The sequence below is a fragment of the Myotis daubentonii genome, chromosome 11 (genome assembly GCF_963259705.1).
Source record: "Myotis daubentonii chromosome 11, mMyoDau2.1, whole genome shotgun sequence".
In the NCBI taxonomy this organism is placed as follows: Eukaryota; Metazoa; Chordata; class Mammalia; order Chiroptera; family Vespertilionidae; genus Myotis; species Myotis daubentonii.
Window position 1 is genome coordinate 41,911,925 of NC_081850.1, and position 24,081 is coordinate 41,936,005.

At 39.0% G+C, this 24,081-nt stretch overlaps 1 protein-coding gene across 2 annotated transcripts in view; it reads left to right on the forward strand.

Moving 5' to 3' along the window:
- Window positions 1-24,081, forward strand: part of RORB (RAR related orphan receptor B) — a 179,031-nt gene that overhangs the window by 118,757 nt on the left and 36,193 nt on the right. For both annotated transcript variants that reach the window (XM_059656917.1, XM_059656916.1), the window contains exons 2-4: window positions 6,505-6,590; window positions 11,566-11,707; window positions 17,203-17,604. In XM_059656917.1, the coding sequence (XP_059512900.1) occupies window positions 6,505-6,590; window positions 11,566-11,707; window positions 17,203-17,604 (630 nt within the window). The remainder of the gene's footprint in view (window positions 1-6,504; window positions 6,591-11,565; window positions 11,708-17,202; window positions 17,605-24,081) is intronic.

Consider the following 24,081-nt stretch of genomic DNA (forward strand, 5'->3'; position numbering starts at 1 on the left):
TGGAAATAGTGCTGTGGAAACATGAGCTTCCTGTGTAAGGTTTCAGCTAAATGGAGATGAGAGAAAGAGGCTGAGAAACAAACTAAGGAGAGACAGGGTTTTCACTAAAGCAAAATACTTGCTGTTTCCTTCTTTTTATAACTGGAAAAAATAGCTATCAAGTAGAGTACATGTCTTCTATTGTATATAAAGTTCTCTTTACAGAGAGTTGAGCTTGGGGCAGACACTCTGAGAGTTAAATTGTAGAATGTCTTCCCTTTCTCTCTTCCAGATCTTCTCAAACTTTACTATGTACGTGCATCATGGAGACACTGTTACAATGAAGATTCTGATTCTGTTGGTCTAGGGTAGGACCTAAGTGCCTGCATATCTATCAAGCCCAGATAATGCCCGTGCTGCGGTCAGGAACCACACTTTGAGACAAGCATTGTAACAGATGAGAGTATCGGCATGACGACTCCTCAACTCTGTGTTAACTAAGCTGCCCCCAAGAGGTGGGGCAGCTTTCCAAATATTTCCAGAATTAACATGAATAGCTGAAATGAGTTCATTTCTGTTTCAAATATTGCTTGACCTCCTTACCTCCACCAAAAGGAGACTTGGTGCAATTCAATTTTTAAAATAGAAAAACTATTTTTAAACATCTTTTCAAGAGAGGCGTTTTTGCACTCAGCATCCAGAGAGTGAGTTAGTGGCCACAATTCCAAGAGTGGTCCGTAGAAGAGGGAGGACCGCCACACTGTCTCAGAACGTGAAGATGCAGGCACAGCTGACAATCGTTAAATCTGCAAAGGAAACTGGGTACACTGGGTGTTCGTTACAGTCATGCAAGATGTTTCTGGGAATAGACTGGCTTCTCTTTCTTCTGCCTGGTCAATTAATGACCAGAGTTTTTTGTAACTAATCCTTCAATTGTCTTACTGCCTTTTGAACAAAACAGAAATGCCTAAAAAACCATAGCAGAAACTACTTTTCTAGACTCCTGTGAAGTTTTTAATTTCCCCTAGTGCCAGAGAAATTAAAAATTCCTTCAGTTCTCACTTAGGGTAGCTATAGCTGAGTTACATAGGCCTCACAGAACAGTTGTTCTCAAACTCCAATGCTGTCCTGGGGACCTTGTTAAACAGAAAATTCTGAGTCGATTGGTCTTGACTAAGTCTTTTTTTAAAAAATACATTTTTATTGATTTCAGAGAGGAAGGGAGAGGGAGAGAGAGAGAGAAAAACATCGATGATGAAAGAGAATCATTAATCGGCTGCCACCTGCATGCCCCACTCTGGGGATCGAGCCTGCAACCCAGGAATGTGCCCTGACCTGGAATCGAGCCGTGACCTCCTGGTTTATAGGTCGACATTCAACCATTGAGCCACACCATCCGGGCTTGAATAAGGCTTGATGGTCTGCATTTCTTACATGCTTCCATGCCAGGGCCATTGTCTCCGGACCACACTGTGAGTGGTCACAGAAGACATTCATTGCTTTCAATCTGAAGGATGGCAGGCTTTACACACACATTATCACATTAGAATTAAAACTGTGACAGGACAAGAGGTATTTAATGGGAATTAATTCATAAATTATGAGTTTAAAACCACTATGATTCATAAAAGTGATTTATTTGTTTCCGAAGGAGATATTTAACTTGTTATCAGTAATTGCCTCTAATGATAATCCTAATCACTGTCATTGTTCCTTGTGGGTTATATTCTCTGTTATTTAAGTCTTCTGGGGAGTGATAGTAGGCAAGCACTTCAGGGGTAAATCGTGTGGAAAAGACAAATCAACTCTCTTCATGATAATCCTACAAATTATGCCTTTGAAAAAGTCATTTTTTTGCCATCACCATACGATAGTAATTTTTTTCTGATTCTAGTTTCCAACGACACATAGGTTAGGAAATTATTGTAAAAACAAATGTTACTTTTAGGTCATTTAGGAGCTATCTACTGAATGGACTGGAGAGCTCACACTGACCACCACCCAGAATATTACAGAGAAGAGTGTGAGAAGAAAGGGAGACCCCAAGTGCTGATAGATGCGAGGGCATTCTAGTAGGAATTAGAGTGCACTGAATTTCATGAGCCATGTTTGGTATTTAAGCAGGAAGCTGGGATTAAGATGTTGTGTGCCTGATGAGATATACGACCCAACAACAGGAATCTTTTACAATCACCATATATTATGATTTAAGGCTCTAAGCTCAAAGACTTACTTTTTCCTGAGGGTTTCATTTCCCACACCTCCATCCCATTCCAGTCTTAGGGTTATTTTCTAATAAATCAAAGTTACAGTGGAACCAGAGCTTAGGAATACTGGCTTCACTTTTTAGGTTTGCTGTCATGTGACAGCAGAAGGTTTTATACCTGACAGAGGTAGACGCTTATCAGTCTGCCAGTGAGAAAAAGAAAGTACAGACAGTGATTTTTAACTTGGATTTGCCACAAATGATAAATGAGATGCAATTTGAGTAGAAGAGATGCAACTTGGGCTACTGAGACCATCTGCAAAGGGATTTTCAACCAAAATAGTCATCTTTATTGGAGTTTTGTATGTGTAAAGTGTGCTTTACTCAGACATTCAGAGTTTTTCCTTCACTATCTGCTTTTAGCACAACTGTAAAATTCTCAAACAGAAACTGAGAGGCAAACCCAGTGTTCTGGAATGGGAGTTCTTATAGACTGGGCAGATGCTTCTTATTCTCCTTAAAGAAAAAAAAAGGGGGGGCGGGTGGGTAGAAAACAGAAGATGCCACAAGTATAGCCCCAAACCAAAGGTCAGGAAACAGAACAAATTACTAGTCACTCCTAAGTATTTTCAGATTCTAGCCTTGTACCAGGTTTTATTTCTTTACAGATGGTTTACATGCTACGGAGAATTCCTACTTTGTGCCCAGCCAGCACAGCCATGGGTGAGCCTGAGAGGGGGCGGTGAAGGATTTAGAAAAGACAGACAAGAGAATAAAGCTGGGCGCTGGGCGGGATGCTGCCCTCTCTGAGGGAGAGACAGCGCCACAGCCTGCACGCTGAGTCTTAATTTTATAGCCAGATTCCACGAGGCAAAGTAAGGGCGTGGTCAAGATGTTTACAACATTCTCTTGGGTTTCGAATCTACTCAATTACATGCACCTGATCAAGCTTTGTTTACTTGCTGCACCTCCCACTCAGGCACTGGGGCTACAGGTTCGGACCATAAGGTCAAGCTTACAACTATAGCCTTTGGCTTTGCCATGAGAGGATCGTGCCCTCTCATTAGTCCCAGACTTGAACCTGTCCAAATGCTATAGCCGCTCTCCACATATCTCAAGCCATCTCTCAGAGCATTTCAGCTCCTCTATGTGTGTCTGTCAGAGAAGGCTATTTTTTAATTATTCATGAATCAAGCAAAAGTATGAAAGTTGAACTCTCTCCTCAGTTTCCTTATCACACCATCATTGCAACAGGTGATGAGGTCCAAGCCAGCAAATCCTCCCTAGATGCTCAGTTTGAAACCATGACAGATAGCATGTCAGCAGATCTGTATGCACTGCAAGGCAATTGTACTGGAGACTATGGCTGGTATAGTAGCGAGACATTTAGAAATGGCAAACATTGGAGCAATCACATGACCTGTTGTCTTAATCAGTGTATGAAATGCTGTCTTGAAGATGTGCTTTATAAAATATGTAGTAAAGCCCAGCTGGTGTGGCCCAGTGGTTGAGCGTCAACCTAAGAACCAGGAGATCACAGTTCAATTCAGGTCAGGGCACATGCCTGGGTTTTGGGTTTGATTCCCCAGGATGGGGTGTGCAGGAGGCAGCCTATCAATGTTTCTATCTCTCTGTCCTTCTCCATTCCTCTCACTCTAAAATCAATTTAAAAAACATATAAAGAATACACAGTATGAATGATCAAATTGTGGCTCAGAAGCAGTTTATTTTAAATGAGAGAAAAGGATTAGTGACTTTAATTATTTATCTTCATCTATAATAGACCTCAGATTATCTATTCTGCCATAATTAGTAAAAGTGGTCATAGGTTTTCCAAACCTCTGATCCCTTCCTACACACAACAACACACATATACCCTTTTAAGTGGCTTCTTTCTCTTTAAAAATACTGTTCTAATGTTTATGGTTCTTCAGGATTACATGTTGAGCTAGGATTATAAATATGTATAAATATGCAGATGCTCTATCAAATCATTTCTTATCCCATTTGTATTTCCGAAGTTGTGTAAGATAACCTTTGTGGCTTTCAAAAACATCTTATCACATCCCAGGGGGCAAATTACCTCTATTTTCATTTCCTTTAGAGTTAGATCATTTTATAATTAAGAACTTATTGAAGCAGATTCTCCCCACGTGTAAGTTACTCCCTGGGGAGTAATTTATGCAAAGAGCCCCTCTGACTTAATATCATATAAGCCTAACAACTGTACAATGGATACCTAGGATTCTTAGTCAATTTTGTAATAATTGTAAGGAATTTACTGTTCCAGAGGTTATCACTTTAAAAAATAGTATAAATAACATATTTTTATTAATTTGGTATTTTTAATAAAATAAGATTTTTAATAAAGGCATAATGGTGTGGCTTATCATATTTCTTGTCCAAAAGCATTAAAAATACCAGTTAATAATGATGCGGATGATGAAGACTGACATTATGTAACTCTGCTCCTTACAAGGCACTTCTACATACAATATCTCATTTAACCCTCACAAATCAATGAAGCTTGTCAGCTGAGCTTTATAAAACAGAAAACAAGATCAGACATTTTATCTTTGCCATGGCCTCAATCATTAACAGATTAGGGACTGGAATCAAGGAGAACAGAACAGAGTAGAATGACATAAAATCTCTCATTTTTTCCACACCACTAAATCTTGAAAACAAATACTAGTTCATGTAACCTGAAAGCTAAAGGAAAAGAAGCTAATAAAACAGTTTAATAAGTATGTTAGTCGACTTTGTCTCTTCTGATGTTTTTATCAATATCTCTATGGTTGGTGCTCCTGGGATAATATAGGAATTCAAAATTGTATTCATATTTTATCTTTGCGGGAGGCCGAGAAAGGGTTACTGAATGAATTGAAGTACCAGGAAAACTGGCTAATTTCTGGTTGCCATCTCCCAAGTCAACTCCAGGGCATCATTGGTCACCTTGATCCTCAGTTTTCTCGTAGAACATAACACTGAATTTTTTGCTTATAAAGATGATTTTGTTGCAGAATTTACTAGGTGACCAGAAAATACACAAGGAGTACTCAGAGATTTAGAAAAAACCCTTTATTTAAAGCAGCGCTGCTGGCTCAAGGGATTCGAAGATCGAAAGCCTGAACAGTGAATGCAATAAGATCACCCCTTATATATTCCTAAGTTTCTTTGTTTCCTATCCGTTTCCTAACTACCGGGATTTTTTTGGTGGGCTTTCACAGCCCTTCCTGAGTCAGTTAGAATGGGGAAGTTAGATTGTATCTAAATGCCTGGCCTGGGTGACGCCAGCGACCCCCCCACACACACACACCTCCGGCCAAGCTGCCAAATTCCCGGCCCATGGCCCCTGCAAACTGGGAACACCCAGGAAAACAGACTATTGCCTAAGGAAGAGGCATTGACTTAATTATAAGCTAACAAGAATGTGCACCAAGACACCGGTCACTGGTACAGATTCAGATTGCGAGCCCCCAACTCCCCCCCAGGTTGCCCTCTATATTCCTCCTCAGTTTAAACTTACTATGAAATAATTGCAAAAAAAAGTAAAGTGTTATCACTTTTAAGGTGGAACAATAAGGTAAAGAGGTTTATGTCTTGCTTGCATTTTTTTTTTGTATATTTAAAAGTCAGAAATTGTAGAAAAGCATCCACATGGCACATTTATATACAAAGCATTTTGAAGCATATTTTGCATATTTTAATTTGGGTGTAGGAAAAGAAAATCTTCTTAGTGTGTATATTGTATCTTATGTAAACAACGTTTATTGTATTCGTGGACATATAGAGTATGCTCAGTAAATATTTGACTGATTTATCATCAGCATTTTCACAAGTAAACATTCAGCCACATAATGTATAATAAAGTCACCACCATCCCCTCCAGTTTTGCTTTATTTACCTATTTTAAAAAATACTGAAATCAGGCAGTGTGATAGCTCTTCTTAACTTAATGTTTGAAGTGCAAAATAAGAAAACCAAAGCCTCAGGTCCCAGGAATTTTTGACTTGCATTATTTCAAGGTCAAGTTTATAAAGGAGAAAATGATGAAGGCAAGAGTTTACAAAACGTCTGGTTTCTTGTTATATTTTTTAGTTTGAGAAAAAGAAAGCAACTAAGATGACCCACCTTCAATCAGAAGGGGCTTAGGGAGGCCACTCCAATAGTAGTAGATGACCCCACACTACACCCCTATTTCCACCCTGGTGTCTTCAAGCACCAAGATCGTGGCAGGGAGGGGTGGAGAAGAAGGTAGGAGGGTGAAAGTAAGAAGACAACTCTGTGAGCTCAAAATGTCTGTTTTCCCTTTTCAGCACAAATCGAAGTGATACCATGCAAAATTTGTGGCGATAAGTCCTCTGGGATCCACTACGGAGTCATCACGTGTGAAGGCTGCAAGGTATGGGGCTTTACCACAGCACTGCCCACAGCATCCATGTTTGCCTCAGGCATCTGTGTACCTCAGGATGCATGTGGTGACACCGTTTTAAAGAAGGCTGCTATAGCATTCGTGTGCCTGCTGCTGACATTCAGGAATTCTTGTTTGATGGGTGGGTGGGTGGGTTTTCCATGCCTTGGCCTTTCACCTTTTTGCTGTTGTCTAACTGGTCAGCAGATGTTTAAAAACAGATGGTTATGTAAAAGCTTGAATTATTCACATTCACAGAGATATAAATGCTGATTCTTCCTTTTTTATCTGTATTATCTCCAGTAAACTCCAGGGCATTTATTACTATATGAAGAAACTAAAGGTTAAAATAAAAATTATAAACTAATGGGCCAACATTTATTTATCTGCTTGAGTAAGAAGTCAAAGGAAGAGTTGCAATACGCATATGGCCATCCTTTATTCTCACATTCCAGAAAATGTTAAAAAAATAAAACCAAACCTGGAAGCATGAAATGTTAGATGTAAACCAGATAGTCTCTAACTTAATTTAAAAGCGTCTGCCCAACCTCCTCATTTTTCAATGAAGTCCTGAGGTATAAACAAGATTATGTCATTTGACCAATGTCACTGATCTGGTTAGCGAGCGAACATGGCCAACAACATGGGTGTTTTCATTCTTGGTTCAATGTTCCCCTCCAGGACAGATTCACCATTGCTTCCCAAACAAATGAATGTATATGGACAAGTTGCTTTTAAAATGCAAAGCTGAGAGAGAGGGGGCGGGGGGGGGGGGGGAGAGAGAGAGAGAGAGAGAGAGAGAGAGAGAGAGAGAGAGAGAAAGCTGGTGGGTATAGTAGTGGTTAACATAGATCTAATCTGAAATAAGAGAAATTTAAAACTTAACAGTAAGTTTGTTGACTTAATCTTTAGAAGGAAAGAAAGAGTGAGAGACTACATATCAAGGGGGAAATAAAAGCAGTTCTACAACTAATTTTAAAGGGCAACGTGGAACCAGAACAAATAAAATGCAGCTATAGTCTGGTAGGGAAAAGAGATATGCTGGCAAAGTTACTGATAAAAGCAATTATATTTTTGATAAAAAATGCAAGAGAGTAAATCATTAATTTAAGGTTGGTTCTTAGAACAGAACCAACCTTAATCTTGAGAGACTTTCAAATATAAATAAAACAAAACGTACTGTATCTGTCAAGTAGTAGTGTGAAAAAATGGCAATGTCTTATCATAGTCTCAAAAAAATAAACAACAAAACACACACACCATGATTCCTGGAATTGAAACTGGAGGGAAGGAAAAAAAGAAATATATGAAAATAAAATTGGGGAGGGATGCAGAGAGGGAAAAATAACATTGATATAAGAACCTATTAACATGCTGACCTGCTTTCAAAGTGATTTGAGTATATTTGAACATCATGAGATGTGCTTTTCATTCTTCTGCAGACCCACAATTAAGAACTGCATATTGGCCTGGCCGGCGTGGTTCAGTGGTTGAGCGTTGACCTATGAGTGAGGAGGTCACAGTTCGATTCCCAGTCAGGGCACATGCCTAGGTTGCAGGCTCAATCCCTAGTAGGGGGCATGCAGGAGACAGCCGATTGGTGATTCTGTCTTATCACTGACGTTTCTATTCTCTGTTCCTCTCCCTTCCTCTCTGAAATCAATAAGAATATTTTTTTTTAAAAAAGAACTGCATGTTATCCAATTTCATGCAATTTTTTCAACTCATCATAAAGAACAATAAGGCAAAAGTACAAATCAGCAATTTTTTACCTTCCCAGAATGTTATTACTACTGTTGGGCAGGTAGATAGTTTTCTTCATAAATGCTAATAATTTTGGAATCAACACTCTCCAGTGAAAGCTGGTCTACTTTACATAGTACACACACACACACACACACACACACACACACACACACACACATGCTTTTCAGACTAGTTTCAAAGCAGAGATGTATTGTGTTTCATTGCATAAGCTCTACTGGAAAATATCTGATATCAAAATATGAGGATATGTTCATGTTAGGGAGCAAAACATTTGAAACAGTAATTCCCAAAAGATTTAACTACTGAACAAATATATTCCAACAGGTCAATAGCCAGGGACTATTTGTTTAGACTCCTTTCATTTCTTCTGTTTAAAGGAGGAATCCATAATCAAAGAAATTAGGTTGCTATTATGAAGTACACACTGAGGTTTTAGTCAAAATGACATTGTATACCACACTGGGGTTTTTTAATTCCATGCAAAAACTCACACTTGTAAATATGCTACATTTTTCTCCAAACAGAAAACTCAAGAAATTCTGTTTAGAACAAGATGTCAGGGTCAGCACATCTAGTAGCAACCTCTGAGTTTTCATTATACTGTTTTCAACATAAACATTTTATGTTGAAATAACATTTTAAATAACATCAAGTCAGCTTGTGCTCTTATTCAAATTTCTATTCAATAAAATTTGAAGCAGAATTTGTTTCATGCCAAAAAAAAACCCCTCATTTACAATAATGAGCAACAGATACATAAGTAATCCCTCACAATTAATATCAAACTGTCCTTAAATTAGGCTTGTAGCTATGACTTCAGAAGGGTCTTTTCTGCCCATTCATTTGTTAAGTGGCACTAGAGAGTATCCAAAAATTTAAAACAGCCCAATTCTTCCCTAACTCGTAAATTCCAAGGTACCTTTAGTCAGTTCCGATGGGCTGAGGTTATGCTTTCTGACAGCTTTCGTGGTATATGAAATACATCATTTCAATCCCTGGGGGCTTGTTGGTTATGATCTCCATTTTAAGGGGCATGAATTCATTAGAACTGGACAATCAGATACCGCTCTGCCACCATTGGTCCATTAAATAAATAGTACACATGTATTTGTGGGGATGAAACTAGTCTTTGTTGTTGAAAGGCTTGGGGGTTACACCACAAAACCAGCTGGCCTGCTCTCCCTATGAAGATACTGGGCCACGCATCCATTTCTGAGGTTTTTCACAAGGCCTGCCAACCTCTCTTTACAGTGCCATGCCGGGCCATAAGGGAGCCTGAAACAAAGGGTAATCACTAATCTTGATCCTGTCCTTATTCAAACAGTTGGAAGTTTTTTGCATTAGCACTGATTTTTAACATATTGTGTTAATATGTTAGTTATCTTGTTTACCAAGTCTTTGGGTGATCCTTACATTTTGGGGCTAAGGGAATTGCCTCATGAGCCTCACCATAGTCCCAGCCCCACCTCATCTCCTGTTGACAGTTGAGGAAACACAGACACTTTTGACAGAAGTCAGGGGACCTATTCCAGGCCCCTCAGCAAGATGGGTATTGGGTTTACCACCTGGAACTTCTCTAGCTTTCCTCTTGCAAGAGATATTACTGTGGGTTATCTTTTCCTAGAATTTCTCCTGGTAAATCTGTAGACTACCACTTTGTTGCACTTTGCTCTTTGGCTATATTGCAATTCAAGAGTAAAGAGTGATTAGGGAAACTGATTAAATAAGTTAATGATACTTTCGTATTTCTGGAGAAAATGTTTATTTCCTGGTAGAGTGTTCTATAAGATAACTAAGGTGAATGGTATCCAAAAAGTAAAGAATTAATAAACTCAGGTTTATTCAGGAGGGCAATGGATGGTCCATGGCAGTTCATTGTGTACCAGAAGGAACCAAACTCATTTACATAAAAACTTCCTACATCAGTATAGCCTGAGGCCAAGCAGAGACCATTAATTCAGCTTTTACTTATTGCTTATGTTTTATTGAACAGTTAATATACCATGGTTTCTTATTCAAAGATGTGATTGATTAAAGGTACATCCTTGGTTCAAAAAACAACCTTCCACATACATTCTGGCCAAATTCAAAAATTTTCAAACGGCAGAAATGCATCTTAGAAACTAGGAAGATAGTAGCATATACCGAGCCCAAACTCCTCAACACTGCTATTTCGACCAATACCCCAGTCCCTCACCCCCACAGCACTTGGCATAAGCCTCTGTTATCATCCCCATCAAGTTTTGTTATATTTGCCTTAGCAGTGACCCTTCCCTCTGCCACTCCTTTCCCACTGTTCTTTGGAGCAGGAGCTCTGTTCTGTTTTTCTTTGCATAAAGCAGCATAGCTCACAAATGTCTTTAGTAAACATTGATTGAATGAAGGAGTGAATGCTACTTTCATATCTCTATCGATAGCACATATTTTCCCTGGTAGAAACATCCTTAACACTAGATTGCCCAAGGAAGTCATTTTGACTGCTTTTTAATTTCAATTAGAAAAACAATTATGTATATAAGGACATAATGTCTTAGAATTTTGTGACTTTTTGTACAACATATAAATGCATTTATTAATAATTGTAGTTACCTCCCCCTCCTTCATTTCCAGTATATATATATATGTGTTATACCTATATTGCCCAAAAGCAGTCATTTTGACTGCTTGGGAAATTTTAAATAATCAAATGACTCTTATTATTGAATTGAGTAATAACAGTTCGGCTCTGTATTGAAATAACAGTTTTCATTTTTTTTCGATTACCGTCACATGATAACATACAAGTACATGATAAATTGTCGATACTTGATAAGTTGCAGTTGCTCAATAAGCTAAACTAGTACTTGTTATTCGAATCTTTATGCAGTGATACTTGTTCTAATAAGTTGTTTATTTTATTTCTTTTGCGCCCTAAATTCATGAAAGAAATGTCGAATAGAAGTGAGTTATTGGAAAAGCTAAGGAACATAAGTGAAGAGTGCTCCGATATTATTCTTTCACAATGCAGTCATTTTGACTGCTTTTGGGCAATATAGGTATATACTAAATTTCAGTCTTTCTAGTGTTAAGCATCCAAAGAATTTTAAAAATTAAACACAGTTATGTTCACTGGAGAAAATGTAGCAAATATATATATGTTAATACTCTCTGTTCCGATTCTTATGTCTCTATCTCTCTCCCATTCTTTTTTCCCCTCTAGGGATTCTTTAGGAGGAGCCAGCAGAACAATGCCTCTTACTCCTGCCCAAGGCAGAGAAACTGTTTAATTGACAGAACCAACAGAAACCGTTGCCAACACTGCCGACTGCAGAAGTGTCTTGCCCTAGGAATGTCAAGAGATGGTAAGGCATTGCCTTCTGATTTCTTACATAAAGGCTTTCAAATGGAGGCTTTCCTTGAGTCTATTTAAGCCACTGCAAGAATTCTAGACAAAGGGAACCGGAAATAAGGAAAAAATCATGTGCTGGTAGTGCATTAAAAGGAAAAGAACATATAAAAAGATAGTATTGCCTATGAAATAGGAAGAAAGAAAAGGCTTTACTGCAGCCTTGGGAGCAACCTGTGCTAAGTTAGGTGAAAGCCACATAGTCCTAGGTTGAAAGGTGACCACCTGTCTAGGTTTGCCTGTAAACGAGGCGTTGGTTTCCTGGAACACGAGATTTTCAGAGCTAAAACTGGGAAGTCCTAGGAAAATAGAACCATTTGGTTGCTGAGTAAGTCTTACTGGTGCACAGGTTACTTAATATGTGGAGATGCTAAGGAACAGAACATGTTTCTGTAGGAAGCCCAGAATCTCCATTGGCCCGTCACAGCTCCTCAGATAAGGATGTAGACTATTCTGAGTCGTGATGAAGATCCCAAATGCCATAGCAGCAGTCCAGGTCTGAGAAGGGTTGTGTAGGTAGTGTCCTTCTCAGAATATGACTCAAGTGTGCACTCCACTTTCATACCCAACCCAACTGGGTGGCTTGACTCAATACCTGAACTTAGATTAATGAAAGAGGACAAATAAATTCAAACAGAAGAACTTCATCTGGCTTTTCTTCCATTTTTAAGCATTCATCTAAACTAATTATTTTCCCTTGGCATGGACCACAGCACTCCTGTATCAGATTGTGAGCAGTCCTGGGTCTTGGGGCCATTTCTGTCTTGTTCCAACTGTATCCTCAGGGAATGCTTAAAAGCAGCCCCCTAAATGTTTGTTTAATGAACCATGGCATTCTCTTTTACCTAGAGCCTGAGAGACAGTGCCCCTGATATATATTTTCTTTATATGAAGCACTGCAGATTCTGTGCTGCTGGTCACACTGCCTCTAATGAAGTTCAAGGTGGTGTAGACCCAACCCCCGCAAAAGAAAAAAAAATAACTACTACTAAATTATTTTTAAATGGATAAGTGGCATGTACTGTACTTTGGTATAAAGGGATTTTATGAATTATTACATTAAATGCGGGCCTTTTAGTCATTTGGATAAATTCAACTCCACATAGGACTTGATATCTAAGCATACAAACTGCTTACTTCTTAGCTTGCATTCTCCAAACAGTTATATCTTGAGGGGTTGTTGTTTTTTACATTTTCTCTAATTTTCAACCCACCTAAACTTGTCTTGCACAAAAGTACACGTATGAGATAAATTTGATCAAAAAATAAAAAGAAGAAAAAGAATCTGACCTTGAGCCCTTTAGTTTACAGGTAAACTTCTAAAGATGCAGAAATTTAAGTTTCCAAAAACTTTTCTATTTATTATCTGATTTTTTATTTGTTTTCCTAGACTTGTTAACCACATAGATATAGTCCTAGGGTAAACTTACAGTACTGTGTACTTCTACATACTAAAGTGAAGAAAAATGGAGGATTGGGGTTAAGTGGTTTTCAAGATTTATTTAGTCAAATTTTAAGGTGAAAGTATGCATGTATATGTGTATGGGAATTAATAGCATGTATATGCCCACTGCATCTTCTCCACCATTTTATTTCTTTTTAACTGGACCCTTAAAAAATGACAGTTGCAGAAATCTTCAATGTAAACTGTTTCCAATTGTACTACTATAAACAAACAAAAAATAGAAAAACGTTAGCATTGTAGGAAGATATTGAGCTCCAAAGAGAAAACATGACACCCATCTTGCAGTAATCAAGTATGTGTCCTCCTTAATGACATGCCTTTATGAAAAACTAGAAGCTGTCCTACAAGGTAGTAAGTAGATGTCTTTGAAGAAGCGATAACTTTTTTCATTGTTACTCCAGAAACTTTCATTCCATTTAGATTCCCACAATCCAAATAAATATGAAAAGATTTCCGATATTTTGCATGAAATTGTTCTTTGCTAGTGTGGGATCAACATGAGGGTTAAGAGCAAATACCATAATCACTGAATATTTATGAAGCACTTGCAATGTATACAGAATTGTGCTTGTTTCTTTGAGAGCTAGCAGTTTAACAAGAGACTGCCTCTATACTCAAGTGAATCTCATTAGCAGAATAATTCAAGTTTGAGAGGGACAAACACTCAAAATATGTGCCATTCTGATTAATGGTTAGTGGTGAGAAGAATGCTAATATTTGAAACTATAATAGTAATACAGTCTTTGTTGAAATAGGCCTATGGATACAACAAATGTATTGACAAAGAGTGACAAGGAATTATTTATATGTTAGGAAAGTTCAGTGGATTTACTTTTGCTATGCACTGTAATTTTCCTCAAATATGTCACTACATTTATTATAGGAAGGGGCATAAAACTGAAACACTGGCTTATCAGAATTTCTGAAATCAATGGAAAAGTCATTCTAAAATAGTATTATAGCAATTGTCAGTAAAGTCCACAATTTAGGATGAAGCCTGATAATTCCAAAAGGTAGTGGGGCTTTAAGTTGCCTCTCTGAAAATATTTCAGCTTGCTCAGTGACCTGATAAGATAATTTCCTGGAAAGGGCATAATTATTCACCATTGAGTTTTCAGATGTTCACCAGGGCACAGGTCTTGACTGCATACTTATTTGACACTATTAGCTTTGATTTTGAGATCAAAAGCAGAATTCTGAACCTAAAATTGTTAAATATGGGGTCTTGACTGAGCTCATTCATTCATCTTCTATCAGCTACAGGTTAGTTTGTGCCTCTATTGATTATAGATGACTTTGTCTGGGATAACTGAGGTGACTCGACTCCACCTCACATATCTTATCCTCCATCAAGCTAGGTGAGGCCTGTCCTTTTCATGGTGACATACTCAATCACATAAGCATTTTGGAAGCCTCTATTTGTGTCACATATGTCAATATCCCATTGGCCCAGAACAGGCCACATGACCCTGAGTAAGAATGCCTACACAGAAAAAAGGGCCCTGAACTGTACACGGGGAAGAAGTGGAAGTAGGTAAGAAAAATCAGGGTCATTAATAAAATCAATCAACCACAATGTGTAATTCACCTAAATACAGTGTGTAGAAATCTAAAACAAGGATCGAATGGAAAGGAGTTTAAAAAGAGACACTGCATTTCTCTCTTCATGTTAGAAGAGCTTCTCATTATCCATTTTTTTCTCCCTATAAATTTTAAGCAAACAAATGCAAAACTATTCTACTAAAGTAAGTCAGAAAGCAAATATACTCGAACCAAACAAAAATCTTAATCTATAGCAATAGGTACAAATTTGGTATTCACCACCATAGCTCTGTAACAAAGAGCTGTCCGAATCCTGCATGAATGCCACAAACAGAGGCTCAGCGAATAACGAAGCATGTCACATTCATTTCATGGGGGGAAAAGGTTCTTTCTGAATCCAAATGTGTCATGATTTATTTTTTCTTATACAAAATAATTTTTTTTACTAGAGAATTGTATGTAGTAAATTATGTATAAAGATACAACATAAAGGTACAGAGAACACTTTCCCTAAAAGTCACGATAGAATTCTGTCCATGGACAAACTACAAATTTCACAACAATTAGTAAGCAAATAAATTTGTCTTTGAGAAACAGAGTCTAATAAAGACAGTGTCTCTACAAACAAAGTTGACTACAATTATCTAAATGACTCAAGACTCTACAGAAATGACAGTTGAGCTGGAAAGAGGAATTTGGTCTGAATTAACCAGATTAATTTTCTTCATTCAGAAAAATTACTGGATAATTGGTACTTTGTTTTCCAACTTAGGCAGCATCAGAAAGCAAAAACATAGGATTAAAGAGCAATAGGAGGAGATTGGGCTGCTCCAAGCCCACCCCTCACATCCACAATCCTGCAGGCAGGAAGGAGGAAAATTACATGCTTGACACCAGAAAGTGTACACAGTTACTCAGAACTTAATCTATAGTCACACTTGGCAGTGACAGAGGCTGGGAAAGGTGGTCTCTGTTCTGACCAGCTGATGCTTAGATAAAATTTGGTAGCTCTAAAACCAACAGAAGGAGAAAATGAACTGAAGAAATGTTGGGGATGAGTGGCAGCTCCTTCACAGCAGGGATCTCTTCTGTAGGCCCTTCATGCGGAGCTGGAGAGTTAGTTCTTAAGCATGTCCCTGTTTAGTTATCCTCAGGAATTATTCTCATCAACCCTAATGACCGAATCGGGGGTTGAACCAGTTTCTTGCCTCCACTTGATTCTTTCTACGTTCTCTGAGCTCCCAACACCATCAGATGGCGGGAACACTGTCACAAAGGAAAACAGAGACTCAGAGAGGAGCCTCCAAGTTTTGTCACATGTTAAAGTCCTCACTTCTAACATGAGTTGAACGACATGCAGCTTGACGATTCAGTCAAGGGAGCCCCTGGACTCAGGATGTTCACAGCCTAAAATGGGAGCTGACAGCTGGCGAGGAAACGTCACTACCTGACGTTCTATAAGTAATGAAACAATGCATTCAGCCCAGCAGGAATGGCTCAGTGGTTGAGTGTTGACCTATGAACCAGGAGGTCATGGTTTGTTTCCCAGTCAAGGCACATGCCTGGGTTGCGGGCTTGATCCCCAGTGTGGGGCATGCAGGAGGCAGCCGATCGATGATTCTGTCTCATCATTGATGTTTCTATTTCTCTCTCCCTCTCCCTTCCTCTCTGAAATGAATAAAAATATTTTTTTAAAAAAGAAACAATGCATTCAGATGAAAGCATCCTCATATCACTCTATGACCACTTCCAAAGCCTCTTCCTCCTCTTTCCTCAGAATGGCTAAGGCTTTTGGCAGAAGAGACGAGCAATATAAAACTCAGGAGGGAGAGTGTGGAATGAGAGAGAAGGGGTTACTGTTGGATCACTTGCTGGCCACTGAATGCACAAACTTCTTCCAAAGATCCATTTCATTTGACCCCAAAAGCCAACTGAAGGCAAATGATGTGGTTTACTTAAAATTATGCTTATCACCCTGCCCCACATCCTTGTTCCTACCCAACACACTAGAAAATAATGAAATAATAAGGTCCTATTTGACAGTCTAATAATCCTAATGCTTAGGAGAGGAAGTTAACAATGAGTTTAGGTTGACATCTTCATAGCAGGTACTATTTGGTAGTTTGTATTATTTATGATTTTTTTTCCCCACAAGTAAAAAAAGAAAATATGATTTGTAACTTCATGGCAATAAGAAATACACAAGTGTTCACATTTCTTCCTACCTTAGATTGAATTCTCCCTATGCACATAAACCAGTAAGGACACCCATGAATATAACTTCTATCAAATACGGAGTGCGAATGAATGGGCTCTTGGGCTATGGTGCTAGGAGTCCACGCGTTTGATATTGAGGGGACAGCCATCCATGACCCATTGGACTTGAGGTGGTTAGCGAGAATGATAACTGCATGCGCTGCTTTCTGCTTTTCTCTTTGACCCAGCTGTGAAGTTTGGGAGGATGTCCAAGAAGCAGAGGGACAGCCTGTATGCCGAGGTGCAGAAGCACCAACAGCGGCTGCAGGAGCAGCGGCAGCAGCAGAGCGGGGAGGCGGAAGCCCTCGCCAGGGTGTACGGCAGCAGCATCAGCAACAGCCTCAGCAACCTGAACAATGAGGCCGGCGGCACTTATGCCAATGGACATGTCATCGACCTGCCCAAATCCGAGGGTTATTACAACGTGGATTCCGGCCAGCCGTCCCCTGATCAGTCAGGACTTGACATGACTGGGATCAAACAGATCAAGCAAGAACCCATCTATGACCTCACATCCGTATCCAACTTGTTTACCTATAGCTCTTTCAACAACGGGCAGCTAGCACCAGGGATAACAATGACTGAAATCGGTAAGTGGAAGTCTCCCAGCTCATTTTTGGAAATTCTGCTTTGAAGTTGCCTTGGTCCTATTTCTAGGGTCATTTTCTTAGTTTGTTGAATTACTTGCATTCGTGGCTTCTAGGGAGAAAAGTAATTGATTTTAAAATATTTTCTAATAACTGTCATTGTTTCCCTATCCCATAAAAATTTGTCTCATGCAAAGGAAGAAAGAAATTCTAAATAGAATGATGCTATCTGTAAAGAACAGAAGCTATCTGTTAAATTTGGGTTCATCACTGAAAGAAAAACGTTATTGGTATAAACAGGAAAATTTCAGCAAGGGGCTATTTCATGTGAAATAACTAAGGGGTACAGACACAGGATGTAATAATTGAATGAACAGGGCTCCAACTCTCCCTCTAAGACAACGGTTCTCAACCTGTGGGTCGCGACCCCTTTGGCAGTCGAACGACCCTTTCACAGGGGTCGCCTAAGACCATCCTGCATATCAGATTCACAACATTACGATTCATAACAGTAGCAACATTACAGTTATGAAGTAGCAACGAAAACAATTTTATGGTTGGGTCACAACATGAGGAACTGTATTTAAAGGGCCAGCAGGTTGAGAACCACTGTTCTAAGATAACAGAAGCAAAGGGCACCTCAGTTTCCTTCTTAGTAAAGGCAGAGGGGTAGACCAGGAGACCTCTAAGCCTCTTGCAAACCTGAATTCAAGAATTCTACATGGGAATAAAATCTGAGTTACTGGCAATGAAAGCGTCTAGTCTGGAGTATGTCAGAACCTAAGAGCAACAAATTAGCTCTGGTGAGGAGGGCTAGTCACAAGCCTGATTGCATCAGTCACGCAGTCCTCTCTCTCTGCTGTGATGGCCTTTGCGTCCTAAGGAGTGGTCTTCAAGAGTGACCTATCCTAGGATGCTCTCTTCTTACCTGTCACAACTGTGTCTTACCTTGTGAAGCTCAGGAGCCTATGAAATGTTTAACCAGTTGATCTCACTAACTAAATGCCATAAAAATACCAATGTGGGTTTAACACATTCCCCTCCTGGCGTTGCATGCTAACAGTAGCCTAGAAGAGCTAAACAAACAGTGGCTACCAGGCTTTGTGGCAGGACTCTGTGTACTGGGGAAAGCCATGTGGAGCTCAGAAACCTCTGAGGCCTCCTCACAGCCCACCCTGACAGATGGCAGAGCAAGCGTGTTTAAGAACCAGGCCGCCTGCGTTCCAACCCTGGCTTATTATTTGAGCTGGAGCAAGTTTCTAAATCCCAGTTTACTCATCTTTCATTATTATTATTACTATTGCTCTTTAAAAAGAGTAAGTATTAGTTTATAGAGCACATGGTTGTTATAAGAATTGAGTGAGTTAATACTTGTAAAACAGAGCAATGTTTGGAACTCAGCAAATGCCTAGTAACTTTTGGCTGATATTGCTGTATCCACTGCTCAGGCGCCTTCTCTGTCTACACTGTGAGTAGGAGCCTAAAGCCTACGAGTGTTTTAAATAAAGTTGATGTGAACACATAATGAAGTACATGCCATATGTTTCTTGGCTACTTCCACCATCTGGTGGAGGGAGGAGCAATGTTACACAGTTATAAAACCCGGAACATTCTTTCTCTCTTTTAACAATTCAGGATGTGACAGTGAGTAAAGAAGTTGTTGACAAAACATCTGTAATGACACACATTGAGAGATGTAGAAAACTGAACATCAGCTATAATATAAAATATTAGTCATTATTGATATCCTTAACCTTGCTTTTTAACTACATCACAGGCACTTCACATCCATTTCATTTTCACAAGCATCTTACAAGTAAAAATATTATTCCCATTTTACAGATGAGGAAACAGAGGTTTAGGGAAGTCTCCTGATTTTCCCAGGTTCCTTTTGTTACTATGTGATAGAGCCAAAGTGAAGTCACTTAATCTTTCCAAGAGAGCATGTTATGGAAGGAAGGAAGGAAGGAAGGAAGGAAGGAAGGAAGGAAGGAAGGAAGGAAGGAAGGAAGGAAGGAAAGAAGGAAGGAAGGAAGGAAGGAAGGAAGGAAGGAAGGAAGGAAGGAAGGAAGGAAGGAAGGGAGGGAGGGAGGGAGGGAGGAAGGAAGGGAGGAAGGAAGGAGTCAGCACCATTTTTCACTTTTATGCTACTTAATATCTAAGTGCAAGAGTCTGCTATTGTTTTGGAACACATGTCCAAAACCTAATGAAATAAAACTCACAATTCTTGGGCAGCATTCTGCTCCATACCCCAAAAAATAAAGTCTTGTAAGAATTCAAAAATCAAAGTTTTCTTATAATCTAGAGTCACTAGAATTATGGAAAAAGAAATACAGCCAAAACCATCAGGCCTGGGTAACCGTAGGCAAGTCACTTTTCCTCTAAGGCCTTCAGTTTATTATTCTCTGAACTGCTGCCTTTGGACTAGATAATCTCAAAATTCATCCAGATTTTTTTCATAGAAAGTGATACCCAAAATGGACTGGCATATATCTTTTAATTATTTCAAGATACCATTAGTCTTTAGAATAGCTCTAGATAGCCTTAAACTTTGGAGACCTCTTTCATCAGACTTTTAGGGGTGCGATTAGATTGTCCTGCTAGTGCTCCCATATTTAGCAGGCTCTTAAACCTAAATATTGACTTGGTTCACATTTATTTAAAACAGCAATGCCATCTAGTGGACACAAACTCCTTCTATGGGTGTTGGCACCTATGACAAGCCACAGTAATTGGACATGTTATTCTTTCCTGCACCACGCAGAAAACTGCCGCTCATTTCACTAAAACCTAAGTCCATAACAGTATCGGTGAAAAGGCATCAGAGGTACAGCATTGGTGGTTAAGAACTCTGGTTCTGGAGTCAGATTGCCTGAGTTCAAAGCGCGGTGGGCCTTCTCCCCGTAAGCAATTTATCTAACCTCTGGGTCCCAGTTGTAAACCTGGGAAAATAACAGTCCCTACCTGTGTGTGTTCATTAAATAAGTTAATATTTGCAAGTTCTTAAGATAATCTGTCATGCATAAGCCTTATTATTATTAATATAATTGATATTATAAGTTATTAATTTCATTATTACTCAATAACATTACTCATTATTACAGGTCATATAATTACCTTCCATTGAGCACCTGCACTGTGCTGAGCAATGTTCTTTATTTAATTCTCATAACAATCCTATTATGCCTGTTATACTAGTCTACGTATTTGTATGTCCATTTTACAGATGAAAAAATTGAGACTCAGAAGTTACAAAATTTGTCAAAATCAAAGTAAGCACATAAGCCCAGGTCTGAGTAACATCGAAGCCCATTCTTTTAACCGTCACACTATAAGTTTATCCCATCAACAAAGGGAGCCTCTCAAGCTAACCGGCGTTCCCACCGCAAAACATGTTTGGTGTTTGTTGCCTGCCTGACGACCTTCTAGGTCAGTGATGGCAAACCTTTTGAGCTCGGCGTGTCAGCATTTTAAAAAACCATAACTTAACTCTGGTGCCGTGTCACATATAGAAATTTTTTGATATTTGCAACCATAGTAAAACAAAGACATATTTTTTATATGTATTTTATATATTTAAATGCCATTTAACAAAGAAAAATCAACCAAAAAAATGAGTTCGCGTGTCACCTCTGACACGCGTGTCATAGGTTCGCCATCACTGCTCTAGGTGCTACAAAGGAGCTCACGGCGTGAACATGCTGACATTTGGACTTGACTTGATTCATGATCATCTGTATAACGGAGCTAGTGGCAAGCAGTCAGAGAGAGAACCTGTGCAGACAAATACAAAATCAAATTTTAGCCCCATTTCACTAGGTGAATTCAAGGCTGTATCACACTAAAGAATTTTTTAACATCACTCCTGGGACTAGAAGTCCTGATGCGCGTCCTCTGGTTTCTGAGAGAGCGATGAAATGTGTTCAAACAGGTCATTATTCTGATATTGGGTCATCTTAAAAGCAGTCGTTTCTTAAAACCAGTTTTTTTTATTATTCCACCGAGTTTATAGTCTTACAATTTGGAAAATTTTTAATTAAAACATAAAACAACTATATAAGCAACAGTATGAAGATCCCAAAAAGCCAGTCATATGAATGTTATCAGAGTCAGGAATATTCCCCCAGAAAAACCAAACTTGTCTTTCGAAAAGTAGAGCAAAGAAACTACACACTTTCTTGGTTAAGGAACCTAATAATAATATTTTATATGTGGAGAGAAATGGAGAAAGACCTTTTATGCATCTTAGCCAATTTGAGCCTCACACCAGTACCTTCAGTTGGGCAGTGAACCCCATTGTGCAGATGAAGAAATTAAGGTTCAGAAACAGTCAGTGATTTTCCTAGACCACATAGTAAGTGGTGAAGCCTAAATTCTAACGTGAGGTTATTCTACTACCTTAGACTGCCAGGCATTCCTTCAAAAATATATTTTTGAAATGTGCCAGGCACTCAAAGCAAGCAGACCATGGTTCCTGACCTCACTGTCTAGGATGCAGACATGAAAATAAATAATTGCAATTCCGTATCATATTATATAAGTCCTGGGCCTAATGCAAACCCTCCGGGAGGTGAGGGGGTTGGGGCTATTGCTTACTCTGAGCCACATCTCTTATTTAGAATAATTTATTCCCATCACTCAATGAATAGAAAACAAAATGCAAGCAGACAGAAATATATGAAACATTTCAAAAATTATATCCTTGGGTTTCTCAAAATCCCATAGGAGGAAAAAACATGAAATAAGAGAAGGGTCAACGGAAGCTTCAAATTAATATTTAGGCAGCAGTATTAACTGGGATTGGCTGGAATTTTCCTTCAAGCTGACATGGTAGATGTGTTATGTCTCTGGAAGTATAAGTTCACAGTCATTGGGGGCACCCAAGGATAGCGGCACACAAGCAGAGAAGGGAAGTGGCCCTCAGATGGGCTGGGAGATTCTGCAGGACTAATACTCTTAGCAAAAGCTCATTTAAGCTCAGAGATGATTGACAATATATCTATGAGGTACCAGACAACAAGACAATTCAAACTACCAAATATGCCCTAGCTAGTGGTAGAGCACTGGGCCGTGGACTGAAGGGCCCCAAGTTTGATTCCGTTAAAAGGCAAATACCTCGATTTCAGGGTTGATCCCAAAACGGCGTGTACGGGAGGCAACCAATCAATGTGTTTCTCTCACGTCAATGATTCTGTCTCTCCCCCGCCCTTCCACTTTCTCACATCAATCTTTCTCTCTGTCTCTCCCCCTCCTTCCACTCTCTCTAAAAAACAAAATCAATGAAAAAAATATCCTCAGGTGAAGATTAACAAAACAAAAAACAAAACTGCCAAACAACATGCTTTTAAAAGCAGGAAGAAAAAAAAAAAACAACCCATCAAGTTAGCTGCAATGGTAAGGGGATAAATCGCCTTTTACACACATCACCTACGTTTGCTGTTCTATTCAGTAATTTCCTTTCCAGATAAAGACAATGAAATGTAAATTTACTGATCTCTCCCATACAATCTTAAGCATTGATTTACTTTCAGATTCCTTTTGTGTTCTATTTACGGAACCTGGAATTTTAAGCATCAAAAATAGAAATTTAAAAGTGAACCTATAGTGGAAGCTGAGAATTAAATAGTTAGAGGGGATTACAAAAGGGGATTGGCCTAAAAGTGATCTATTTCCTGTAGTGTACTACTTTATTCTGTCAAGTCTATATAGAAACATAAAGATAGACGAGTACTGTTTTATTTGGGGGAATTCTATAAAAGTTGATGATATTTCAATTGTTACTTATTAAGAGCCCCAAGTGGGTGCTGTGGTCTTAAGGTAGCACCTTTAATGACACGCTTCTATAGATAAATATTTTATAACTAGGCTTGATGCACAAAATTCATGCAAGAGTAGGCCTTCCTTCCCCAGCTGCCGGCATTGGCTTCCCTCTGGCACCTGGGACCCGGGCTTCACTCCAGCCCCGGCTTCGTCCGGAATGATGTCTGGTCTAATTAGCATATTGTGCTTTTATTATTATAGATTGCTTTAATCTGTCTATGTATATTTGAACGTATATTAGATAAATATGCATTTCTCTGTCTATACATATTTAACTACTCATTCAGAAATAGCACAGAGAATAGAATTTAACTCTAACTATGTACTTTCTATGTCCTCTGATCACACCTTATCAAACATAGATAGGCATTTGATTTAGGAGCAAATGCCTGGTTAGTCATTAAAATGAATGAAAGTAGACTAAACTGTGAGAAAAACCATTAAGCAGTGTGGGGAAAGGAAAATATGGTGTCTTTAGTTCTTCCTCTCTTGCTTTGAGGGATGACATCTTGCAATCCCTCAGTCATCTAACCCCCTCCCACCCTCAGCCCAACCAACCTCTGCAGGCAGCTTAGGAAAAGGACTTCAAAACGGAGAGTCCTGACTGCATGTAGGAGCCTCATGAACTTGTTCCAAATTAGTTCAGCTTTCTGAGGCTCA